The sequence below is a fragment of the Callithrix jacchus genome, chromosome 15 (genome assembly GCF_049354715.1).
Source record: "Callithrix jacchus isolate 240 chromosome 15, calJac240_pri, whole genome shotgun sequence".
NCBI lineage: Eukaryota > Metazoa > Chordata > Mammalia > Primates > Cebidae > Callithrix > Callithrix jacchus.
Genome location: NC_133516.1, coordinates 65,596,808 through 65,609,614, shown reverse-complemented (window position 1 = coordinate 65,609,614; position 12,807 = coordinate 65,596,808). Strand labels below are relative to the sequence as shown.

At 44.2% G+C, this 12,807-nt stretch overlaps 1 protein-coding gene across 16 annotated transcripts in view; it reads left to right on the top strand.

The window, feature by feature from the left end:
- LOC100391280 (coiled-coil domain-containing protein 14) overlaps window positions 1–12,807 on the top strand; it is a 193,947-nt gene that overhangs the window by 81,332 nt on the left and 99,808 nt on the right. For 3 of the 16 annotated variants that reach the window (XR_008476804.2, XR_008476800.2, XR_013527480.1), the window contains exon 13: window positions 4,737–4,987. The exons of 11 other annotated variants lie outside the window; for them this stretch is intronic. Coding sequence is in view for 1 of the 5 variants with exons in the window: in XM_035276169.3 (XP_035132060.2) it covers window positions 4,737–4,755 (19 nt within the window). In the remaining 4 variants the exon portion in view is untranslated. Of the gene's footprint in view, window positions 1–4,736; window positions 7,200–7,773; window positions 7,866–12,807 lie in introns of those variants that run through there. 2 more of the 16 variants (XR_013527479.1, XM_035276169.3) reach the window with 2 other exon arrangements.

Below are 12,807 nucleotides of genomic sequence, written 5' to 3'. Positions count from 1 at the left end.
TTGAGTTTACAGAATTTGTATAAATCAGAGGTCTTACATATAAAATATCTCCAGATTTACTTTATATAGTAGATAGATTTCTCAGCCATGATTTGCATGTGCTCAGTTTGTCTGTAAATGTGGCCTTTGCTGTGTGCTGGGTTTTCAGATTGATTCCTCTTACTCTGCCCATATCACCTATCATTTTTTTTTTTTGTATTGAAAACAGTCTCACTCTGTTATCCAAGCTGGAGTGCAGTGGCGTGATCACGGCTCACTGCAACCTCTGCCTCCCAGGTTCAAGCAATTCTCCTGCTTCAGCCTCCCAAGTAGCTGGGATTACAGGTGTGTGCCACCAGGCCTGGCTATTTTTTTGGATTTTTAGTAGAGATGGGGTTTCACCATGTTGACCAGGCTGGTATTGAACTCCTGACCTCAGGTGATCTGCCCACCTCGGCCTCCCAAAGTGCTGGGATTACTGGAGTGAGCCACCACACTCAGCCCACCTATCATTGCTAAGATAAACTTCTACAGTGTGTTTAGAATAGAGGTATCGGGCTGTGGAGGGGAGCAAATGGAGGACCTATTGATTTTTAGAAGCAGAATATGAAGGAAGGATGACAGATGGAATGTAAAATCATAAAGTGTAATCTCCTGAGTTCATATTTGTTTATGTTGTCATTTCTGTTCTTTCTGTAGATTTAAATTTTCTGCAAGGTCTTACACAAAGCCCAATATAGTACATAAATACAGAAAAGCAGAGCTGCTCTGAACAAGGAAGAGGTGGGAGATCTTAGTTCTGGTCCCAGCACCCACTTCATCAACCCAAGTCACCTTCTTGGAATTGGGAGTTCTGCAGCTTGAAATCATCGATTTGGATTTTAAATTCTTTTCTAACATAATAATAACCTAGGAACTTTAATATTTTGTACTAAATTTTAGAATTATTATAAGTGATCTAATATAACAGTCTTTTCCTGAAAGATGCTCAGTAAATGCTCAATAGAGGTTACTTAGGGGATTACAGAGTGTGCTTGTGGGGAAGGTGGTAGATGCATTTTATTTTATTTTATTTTTTTGGGAGGAAGGGAGGAAGGCAGGAAGGGAGGGAAGGAGGAAGTGGGGGGAGGGAGGGAAGGGAAGGAAGGAAATCAAGCAATGAGAGAGACATTGCCGACCTGGATCTAGAGGTTTACAAGTTGATTTCTTTTTTTTTTCTTTCCTTTTTTTTGAGAGAAGGAAAGAAAAAAAATGAGTAAAGGAGAGGAAGAAAGAGGAAGAGAAAGAGGGAGGGTGAACGGAAATATTGCTTTATTCCGAAAAAAATGGGTATTAATAATGGCCAATCAATGTTTCATTTAAACCTATGAGTACATGTGATGTGGTATTGACAAGAATGTATATTTTGTGTATTTGAAGTGGAGAGCTCTATAAATATTTATTAAGTTTACTTGTTTCATATCTGCGTTCGAGCCCTTGATATCCTTATTAATTTTCTGTCTCATTGAATCTAAGTCTCTATGTATCTGGGTGTTAGGATCGTTAGCTCTTGTTGTTGCATTGATCCTTTTACCACTATATCTTTGTTGCTTTAAAATCTATTTTATCCGATACGAGAATTGCAACTCCTGCTTTTTATTTATTTATTTATTTATTTTTGCTCTCCATTTGGTTGGTAAATCTTTCTCCATCCCTTTGTTTTGAGTCTTTGTGTATCCTTGCATGTGAAACAGGTCTGGATGTAACATGCTGTTGGGTTTTGGCTCTGTCTTTTGATTGGGGGATTTAGTCGATTTATATTTAGGGTTACTGCCATTTGATGTTAACTGGCTGTTTTATCCTTTCGTTGATGTAAATTCTTCTTTATGTTGGTGCTCTTTACTTTTTGGTATATTTTTAGAAGGGCTAATACTGGTTGTTTCTTTCTGTGTGTAATGCTTCTTTCAGAAGCTCTTGTAAAGCAGGCCTGGGTAATAAAATCTCTGAGTACTTGCTTGTTCATAAAAGATTTTATTTTTCCTTCAGTTGTGAAGCTTAGTTTGGCTGGATATGAAATTCTGGGCTGAAGGTTCTGTTCTTTGAGGATGTTGAATATTGGCCCCCACTCTCTTCTGGCTTGTAGAGTTTCTGCTGAGAGATCTGCTGTAAGTCTGATTGGCTTGCCTTTGTGGGTAACCTGACCTTTTTCTCTGGCTGCCCTTAGTATTTTCTCCTTTGTTTCAACCCTGGTAAATCTAATGATTATGTGCCTTGGGGGCTCTTCTTGAAGAATATCTTTGTGGTGTTCTCTGTATTACCTGGGGTTGAATATTGACCTGCTTTGCGAGTTTAGGAAAATTTTCCTGAATAATATCCTGAAGGGTATTTTCCAGCTTGGATTCATTCTCTCTGTCGCATTCAGGTACACCTATCAAACGTAAATTTGGTCTTTTCACATAGTCTCACATTTCTTGGAGACTTTGCTCATTCCTTTTTTCTCTAATCTTGTCTTCTCATTTTATTTCATTAAGTTGGACTTTGACCTCTGATATCCTTTCTTCTGCTTGAACAATTTGAGTGTTTAAACCTGTGCATACTTATTGGAGTTCCTGTATTGTATTCTTCAGTTCCATTAATTCACTTATATTCCTCTCTAAGTTGTCTATTCTCAATAGGATTTCATCAAACCTTTTTTCAAAGTTCTCAGTTTCTTTACGTTGGGCTACAACATGGACTTTTAACTCACAGAAGTTTCTTATTATGCATTTCTTGAAGAGCGATTCTGTCATTGGGATGCGCTTGTTCTCCATCAAGCCTTGTTCCATTGTTGATGTGGAACTGTGACCATCTTTAGAGGGAGAGGCGTTCTGATTTTGAGTATTCTCAGCCTTTTTACGCTGGTTTCTTCCCATCATTGTAAATTTATCTTCTTGTTGTCTTTGAAATTACCAACTTTCAGATTAGGTCTCTTGAGTGGACATCCAGGTTGTTAGTTCCCAGGGCCAGAACAGCAGCGTTAAGACTGATGGTGCTTTTCTGCCCAGGATTCTCCTGTCTGGCTTCCTTCTTGTGTCCATAATAGGCGCCTCTGCCTTCCCGGGGCTCCAAACCTCGGTCAGAAGGGGAATCAGTGTTGTTTACTTTGTGCCGAGAGCTGCTGCACCGAGGTGCTGTCACAGCCACTGCGCCGGCCTCAGGATTCATGCTGGGGACCCGTGTGGCTCCTCCAAACCTCGGTAGGAAGGGGAGCCGGCCCTGTTTACTCTGCTCGGAGAGCTGCGGCACTGAGGTGCTGGCGAAACCGCTGCGCTGGCCACAAGAGTCACGCTGGCGACCCGTGTGATTCCTCCACTGGGGTTCTTCTGCTCTGTGAGCGACCAGAATTTGTCTGAAAGTGTGGCGTCCTCTAGTTCTCTACACGTCCACTGAGAGCTACAATCCTGAGATGTTAGCGATTGGCCATGTTGGATCGTTCCCCATAATACATTTTATTTTCTACCTTCTATACTGTTTGTTTTCTTTCCCTTTTTCTTGCAGTTAGCATTTATATTTTTATGGTTAAAATATTAAACTTTTTCAGATTTTGGAATTATATTTTCATGAATGGCTTTGTAATAAGAGAGTCTCAGGTGAAATCCCAATGCCATCACTTACCAGCTGTATGATTTTATTGCCTCTTAAATGCAGGTGGGAGGTGGGGAGTAATTATGGAATTTTGGGGGTGTTGATCTAAAGTGATAACAAGACTTAACAAGTACTTGTAAAGACTTAGTACTTGGGTATATAATAAATTTTCCCTGCCCCTGCCCATATGACTTTTCTGTACTTTAAATCCCATTATCTGATGTATTATCCTTATATGATAGGAAAAGTTAACCTTTTACATTGGAAAAGGTTTTCTATATGGTTAATGTGTAAGATAATAAGATTTAAAGAATAAATGTAACATAAAATAACAGGATTTGAAGTACAGAAAATCAGTGTACAGTTAATATTTATAGGAACAACTCTATAAATCATATTTTAATGTTTGGTAATATCTGTATTTTCATATGTTAATACTCCTGGTCAAGGAACTAATCATTTTTTAAAAAGATTTTAATGCCCCCACCCCACCAGCATCTGGTAACTACCATTCTACTCTCTGCTTCTGTGAGTTCAACTTTTAAAGATTCTACAGGTAAGTGAGATCATGTAATATTTGTCTTTCTGTGCCTGGCTTATTTCATGTAATATAATGTCCACTAGTTTCACCCATGTTGTGAATGAAGGATTTTCTTTTTGAGGTTGAATATTTTTCCATAGTGTGTCTATATATACCATGTCTTAGTCTGTTTCTGTTGCTTATAATAGAATACCTAAAAATGGGTAATTTATAAATAAAAGATGTTCATTTATTACAGTGTGGAAGCTGAGAAGTCCAAGGTCAAGGGACCTCACCTGGTGAGAGCTTTATTGCTGGTGGGCTCTCTGCAGTCCAGTCTCAGGGCAGTCCAGGGTATCACATGCAAGGGGGCTGAGCATGCTTGTCCTCTTCTTATAAAGCCACCACTCCCATGATAACCCATTATTCCATTAACCCATTACTCAATTAGCCCATGACACAAACACTTCTTAAAGACCTCATCTCTCAACATTGCCACATTATCGATTAAATTTCAATGTAAGTTTTGGAGAGGACAGATATTCAAACCATAGTACCAGCTACTGGAAGTTCTTGAGCAGGTGAATGACTTGAACAGAACACTGAAATTTTTCTTGGCTATTTATTTCCTTAGTGCCAGACCATCGAGCTGATGATCCCCCTCACTACTGGTTCCAAGGAAAGACTTAAGTCTACTATATCTATGGCACTGACCACCAGGTGTATGCGGTGGACTATCCTGAGCGGTATTGCTGTGGCTGTACCATTGTGTGACATAGCAGAGCTGTCCCCAGAGCCTGCCATTCATGTTTGCCAAGGAGGACAACTGATGCTCTCCTAGTGTGCTCACCACTGACTGCATTGGACAATCATATACAAACCTTGGTATGTCCTTCCAGAAAAAGCAGCTTATCATTTATTAAGCTCCACTTCCTTATGCAGTCCCTCTGGTGGAATCCATCACTCACATGTTTAACCTACAAGAATTCAGCCACACATATTTCTGTAGAACAAATGAGAGAAATAATTGAAATGGCAGGGGCTTTGCCTCTGGTCTCCAAGTTAATGCTCTGATGAAGCATGTGATTTGATTTTGCTTTTCCCTTTGTCAGTCTCAGTTCTGGTGTGCTTCTTCTAGTGGGAGCCTCTTGATGATCTGAGTGTTACTAAAATGTTTAAGGATACACACAAATTATCTGGCCCTAATGCACAATAAATAGTGCACTTAGGCATAAAGTGCAATATGTTACTGCCCATTCTGTGGGTCCGAAATTCACACACAGCCATAGTGAGGATGATTTATTCTGCTCCCTCATGTCTGGGGCCTCACCTGGAAGATTTGATGCCTGGGGCTGCTTGAAAGTGGAGCCTGAAATCATCTGAAAGCTGGTTCACTCAGATATTTGGTGGTCGATTGTGGCTGGTGGTTGGGACCACATAGGGAGGCTGTCAGGTGGAGCACATATATGTGGCATCTCCATGCAGCAAGGGCTTCCTCACAAGATGGCAGCTCTGCAAGTGCATACCCCTCCTGCACATCCCAATTGAAGAAATAGATCTGTTTCACAGCTGGAGAACAAATCAGCTGTGTTGGATGGACTGAGAGTCTGCATGCCAATCTCTAGCATGGTGTCTATGTTAGAAACTTAGAAAGTTTTTTTGAATAGATACAGTTTTTACATCACAGGCTAGCCTTAGAACCTGCCCACTGAGTAAGATGTGAACTTGATGCTCTGTGCACCCATCACAGGCAGGAGTTCCTACTTGGTGGTGTAAGGCTGGGTGGGGGAGTGGTGGCAGAGGGAATGCCCTGCAGACCTAATGCTGAGACAGCTTTGGAGAGGTGGTGCTGGGCTATGCAGGTTGCTGTGCATCTGGTTGTGGGTAGCCAGACACCCTCCATCATCTCATGATGCCTGCTCCATACTCAGAAGGACATTGCTACAGCAGGGAGTGACCTGCCTCAGGAGGCAGCCCCTCAGAGGGCCAGTTGGTGCCCTCTCTTGATCCGCAAATCCTCTCACCAGGATGTGGACTTAACAGGCCTAATTGGGGGAGGCTGGGGAGAGAGAGGCCATCCCCCAGGGCATCACTGATGAATGATATGCAAATGAACACTTTCATCCTCACCTGCTACTGCTGAACCCTAAATTTTCCCACATCCTGTTGTAACTGTTTCCTGAGTTTGCCTGAACCACATGAACCACACACTGGCGAGTCCTGGCTAATGGCATGGTGGCTGGCCTCGCCATAGGAACAGTAGGGTTGGGGGGTTCTAGCTCCCTTAGGACCACACAGAAGCCCAAGGGACACTGGACAGAGAAGTAAAGGGAAATGAACCTAGAGATGTGGAGAAGCCTGGGCCCAGCAAAGCTTCCAGGCTCAGCTTTCAGTTCCTGCTCACTCCATAGCTCATTTTGTTGGGGAGGCCAAGGGCAGGACGAGGTGTCCCCTTGGGTCAGGGTACACTGGGGCATGGGTAGCAGCTGGTCCCAGGAACAGAATCTGGTGGTGGCACAGGTAAGAGGGAGCATTGCCCAAGGAGCATCCCACTTCATCTTCCTCCATCACATTCAAGTCTGGGAGACCCCTGCTCTGGTTTAACAAGGGAGGCCATCCCCTCCCACCCCCATGGCCTACCTGTGTGGTTTTAGAAGGGGAGGCTTCTGCCTGTCAGGTGCATATGAATGGTGGGGACAGCTTTTGGTTGTTGCAATGATTGGAAGTGACATGATTGGCACTAAGTGGACAGAGTCTAGGAAGGACAGGCATCCAGCAATGATGTTCTGCATTTAACATGACTTGCACATATCCCGCTGACCTTCATGCAGAATGTCAGTTATGAACCAAAGTCCTATCAGCTAGTACTTAATGTAATGCTTATTTGTATTTAGTGCTAACCTGTGTTTTGGTTTTTCCTATATGTCTTGTTTGAAATGACTTCAGATCATCTTACTTTTCTTAAGTCCAAATGTGTGTTCTAACTGCATATAATTGATGACTGCATTGTGTTTCCCCACATGGTTGTGCCTGAGCATTTACAAATTGAAACACATGTATGTAAAAATTACCGTCTTCTAATTGCTCCTCTATATTTTATCGCTTCTATATATATTTATAGTGTGGGCATTAAATTACTTAAAAAAAAAAAACCCTGTTGGCCGGGCGTGGTGGCTCAAGCCTGTAATCCCAGTACTTTGGGAGGCCGAGGCGGGTGGATCACAAGGTCAAGAGATAGAGACCAACCTGGTCAACATGGTGAAACCCCGTCTCTACTAAAAATACAAAAAATTAGCTGGGCATGGTGGCGTGTGCCTGTAATCCCAGCTATGCAGGAGGCTGGGGGAGGAGAATTGCCTGAACCCAGGAGGTGGAGGTTGCAGTGAGCTGAGATCGTGCCATTGCACTCCAGCCTGGGCAACAAGAGCAAAACTCCATCTCAAAAATAAAAACCCTGTTATGTTAGTGGGCTATATATAATTTTTTTTTGAGACAGGGTCTGCTTCTGTCGTCCAGGCTGGAGTGCAGCTGGCTCCATCACAGTTCACTGCAGCCTCCACCTCTTGGGCTCAAGTGGTCCTCCTACATCAGCCTCCCAAGTAGATGGGACTACAGGCACATGCCACCATGCCTGGCTAATTTTTGTCCTTTTTTTTTGTTTTTTTTTGCAGAGATGATGTTTCACCATGTTGCTTAGCTGATCATGAACCCCTGGGCACAAGCAGTTCTCCTGATTCAGCCTCCCAAAGTGCTAGGATTACAGGTGTGAGCCGCATGCCCAGCCTATGAATTTTATTTTAGGATAAAAAGGAAGTATTGTGTATATTAAGGCTGAGGCTCAATAGCACTGCTGGCTTGTGAATGCAAAAAGAAAATCCTAGCTGCCATAACATGGACCCAAAGGACCACTGTTCCTATTATACAGCAAGTGAAAGAAAGCAGCAGTGAGCCACGAACCATGGCATCCTTAGAAGTGATGGAGAGCAGGTCTGCTGGCCTTTTGACCACTGTTGCATGTTTTCTCTTGCGGTGTCGTCAGTTTTTATGACATTCACTGCAACCAGGATGTGACTTAATTTGCTATTTCTGCCTCTCTTTGCTATCCTAGGGCTGATTTGGCTGTTAGTGTATAACCCTAGATTCACTTGAAGTCATTGGGGATAGAGAATAGAACATAAGGGCACTCTAATCCTAAAACTTGCCACCATAGACTGTGGCTCTGAGCTTGATTCCATTTTGTTTTAGAATAACTTTAGACCCATGTGGTTGGCCTTTTCTTTATTGCTCTGTCAAAGGGGAATGTGAGCTCTAATCTTCAGCAGTCAGCAACAGTCACAGGGTCTCTGCTAGGTGGCCAGAGCCCTGCTGGGCTTAAGGAGGGTTTCACAAAGATCTGAGGTCTCTCTTCTAAGTCTGCAGGATAATAGGAGGTAATATATGTAAACAGAAGAAAATAAAAGACTCAATATAAGAGTCAGGTAGCTGTACCGGATGAAAAGGCCTAAGACTAGTGGTTACAAATGACAGAAACTCAAATGGACTTAAATAGGAAAAAGGTCATTGATGAGCTCTTTCACCCTGATCAAGTTTACCAGCTTCAGGTATAGCTGGACCCAGGGATTTGAATAATTTCATTTCAACAGGATCTTCCCTGCCCTCCTGTCTTCTCCTGTCCTCTAAGCATTTCTCTCTTTTGCTTTTGTTCTCAGGCAGGCTTTACCTGCCTTGGTAGTGACACAGCTACTAGTAGCTCTAGAATTTCATCCTATGAACTCAGGGAACCCAGGAAAAAGAATGCTACGAGTTTGTTTGTTAATTAACTTCCATGGAAAGTCCCAGGGAAGGCTCTAGGGGGTCACATGTGGCTTGGTCTGGGTCACATGTGGCTTGGTCTGGGTCACATGTGGCTTGGTCTGGGTCACATGCCCAACCTTGAGCCAGTCACTGGCCAGGGAATACAGTGATTGCATTGGCCAACCCAGGTCACATTACCACACCCTCCCCCAAGCTAAGATCAGTCAACCCAGACCAAATCTGAAAGAGGACTGGAAGCTCTGCAGGCAGAAACATCACCTGTCCGCTGGAGGGGCAGACAAAAAGGCTGGGTTCATTCAGGATGGCATTCTGGAGTTTTCTGTGTGCTTTTTCCCAAGTGACATCTTATACCAAAGAGCAGTGATTGGGGCTGGGTCCTTTCCCTGCTGAGCCCTGCATCTCCTTTCCCTGTAGGTGTTGGGGTTTCAGGGCTTTTATGCTTCTGTGCTCTGGTTATTACAGATACAAATTTGGACTGACCTTGGGCTTCTTTCCTGCAGGGCTCAGGGTAGGCATGTGTTCCCGGAATGTGTGTATGGTGGTGTATGTGTGGGTGTAAGTGTGTGAGTTTGTGTGGTGTGTATGTGTGTGTTTTCCAGTTGGGAGAGTCACTACTTTGAAAACAGGAAGAACTTCTCTCCCCCATCTAGGTTTCCTCCCCTTCCTTCCAGGCCCCTGTCATTCTCGTGGTTCCCAACACCCTGGCCCTCAGCATGTGATCACCTTGTTGTAACATGGCGGACTTCAATTTCTAGTTCACAGGCAGACCTGTAAATGGGAAATGATGCAAAAACTGTTTTTTCAGTCAGGGCAAACAGCCCAAGTGATATAGCAGCTTGGATTCTGTCAGTTTACATTCATATTTCCACTTTCTCTGCTTTTTGTTTGCATTAAAAGGTCTAGCGTAGTGGAAAGAGAATGTATGGGTTTGGGAATCAGACACACTCAGGTTCAAATTCTGGCCCTGGTCATTTTCAGTTCTGAGATGAGCGATTCATGTCGACTGGTTAACCCTCAGTTTCCTCATCTGTGAGATAGGGATGATAGCACTTGCTTTGCAGGATGGGTTGAAGAGATGAAAAGAGATCAGGCATGCAGAGCTCAGCATGAGGAGGTGCTGAGCACTTGGAAGGGTCCTGTTCTCCCTAAATTGAGCTCTTTGGTGGGTCAGCACTTGGCTGCTGGTCCCAGGCCTCTCCTGGGGGGCTGGTGAGCTGGGCCTCCTGCACCGCAGTGGCTGCTTATAGGAGAGATGTGGCTTCCCTGCCGGTGCCTCTCTTTTCATCCCTCAGCTCCTTTCAGTACTCAGATCCTTTACCTGGGGAGGCTTCCCTTGCCCTTTATTCAGGTGTGATCCTGAGGCCTTCCTTCAGGGCTTGCATCTTAGCAGCAACTTTACCTGTGTTTGCCATATTGCACATGCATTTTTGTATTTGTTGCAGATATGACTTGTATCTGCCTCTCCCATTGGTGCCTGTCAATAAACACCAGCAAGCATGACTGAATGCCTGAATAAAAGTGCAGGATGCTGATTTAATACAATGGATTTTGATTCCTGCCTGGCCTCTACCAGCTGTGCAATCCTGAGCAAGATCTTTCACCTCTTAGGTCTCTTTCTTGCACTGTGAAGAATGGGGTTAGATCTATTTCCTTTTCTTTCCTATGGCACTGTTTACTTCTCACTGATATATTAAAAGAATCAAGTGGGACTGCTGTGGGTGTGGGTGGGGACCCAGAACCCTTCCCTGCCTGAGCACCTGGGCCCTGCTCACCTTGAGGTGAACCCAGCCGAACATGGCCGGAGCAGAGCCACTCAGAGCCACCCTGCCACCACATCTGTGAGTCTGGGGGATAAGCTACATCTCTAATAGATCACAGAACACTCCCAAAAGTTTTATTTTCTTTCTTTGTTTTTTTAAAAAAGAATTAAAACCTTGGCAGAACCTAACTTTCTGCTTATTTCTCAGAATGACAAATGCAATGAGGAGAAAAGCCCTGTAAAGCCCTGTTGAGGGGTACCCTGGGCAGTGGACAGTTTTTCCCTTCTTTATCTAGAGCAGATGGGCCCTGGGGCATCCAGATTCAGAGGCCGCTCCCTCAGTCCTGATCTCCAAGCTGCAGAAACATGTTGCTGCTTATTTTTGCATCTTTGAACCTGGGGCATTTCTTTCCTTCTTTCTCATCAGCTGATGGAATTGAAACTTCCAGCTAAAAGAAAGATATAGAATGTTGGGAATGGGGGTTGGGGGGGCATGAATGTTTTAGGTCAGGTTAGTTAGGGTCATTTCAGTGATAGTTTCTGTACCATAAGGTAGGACTTTCAGGGGTCTGGGACACAGGATGGCAATATTTTTTACAGGAAACAGCACAGTGGGACATCAGGTTACCCAATGTGGCTTCCATGGTCACAGCCTGGGGTTCATATCTTGGCTCCACTGCATGTCACTCAGTGGACTCTCGGGCACCTCTGCTTGCCTGGACCTGGTGATGGGTTTGCTGTGAAGACTCAGTGCAATCGTGCACACAGTATGCATAGCATGCACATTCTGAAGCCATGTTAGATGTTATGTGAGGGGACACAGGGAGAGAGAGGCACCTGCTGGGAGGGAGGTCAAACCTTCAGGCAGGGGGCTGGAGGGACAGGGGTATCCACACACAGACTCTGAGGCCATGTGATGAAGGTGGTGCTTTCCAAATGCCAGTCTGTGTATTGGAACCTGACTGCACTGACCTTACCTAGAAAGCTCATCAGAATATAGATTCTCAGTCGCGCTTAGGTATTTGGGGTAATGGTGCCTGAGATTCTGTACTTTTACCCAGCGTCCTCGGAAGATTCTTATGCATGGTCAGAAGAGGATTTGGCATTTAGAATCCAAATTGTTGAGCTTTGGTATCAGAACTCTCAGCCTTGTGTCATTTTTTTAGCTCACCATGGGAGCTAAAAGCCTCATTTTTTTTTTCATGTGTGAAATGGAGATAATCGTTAGCTACCTTGCATGGTTGTTTTAAAGCTCACACAAGCCACTGAATGTGAAAGTGCTTTGCAATCAGAAGCACTGCCTCTGTATTTTTTCTTATTACGAGTGAAAAAGACAACCTTAATGGTTTCCAAGGCTTCCCACAGCTTTTCACTCTGTCCACGAGGGAGCAGCAGGCACTCGCACATGAAACCTCGGAGCTGGAGCCATTTCTCCCCCTGGAGTGAGTTCCAATGACTGCAACACCCACATCCAATTTCCCCTCAGCAGCCCCTGGGCCATGGAGCCCCTTTACAGGACCAGACCCCTCAGGAAGCTCGAGGTGGCCTCAGGAAGTTTCTACAGAAACTGATTTAGTATATCTTCTATTATTTGTAGGCTGCAGTTAAAGTGTTTTATCTTCCCTAAGGAAGGATGCCACAGAAAACTACAGTGACTTTGAGAAAGCCAGGCACTGGAAGTTCATTATCTAGGTTAACATGTTAGCTCCTGAATCCAATTCATTCATTCGTTCATTCATTCATTCATTCATTCATCAGACTTGAACTGAGCCTCTTCTCTGCCGGGCACTAACTAGGCCAGGCATGGGAGAGATGAAGTTGAATCCCTCACTGATCTTGCCTTGAGGATTCTTGGTCTTTAAGGGAGTGGCAGATGTTTCTAGAATACCACCCATGTGTCAGGTGCTGTTCTCAGCTCTTTACAGGTGTCAAGATATGAGTCCTGTGAATGAGATATTATTATTCCCTCCACTTGACAGAGGGGAAACTGAGGCCCAGAGAAATTAAGTCAAGGTCTCAGGTCTAGGGGAGAAACAGGGTTTTGGGCATGGGCAGCCAGGGCAGAGCCTTTGTGCTCCCTGGTTGATGGGGGAAGCAGACATGAGACCGACTCAGGGGTGAGAGCCACACA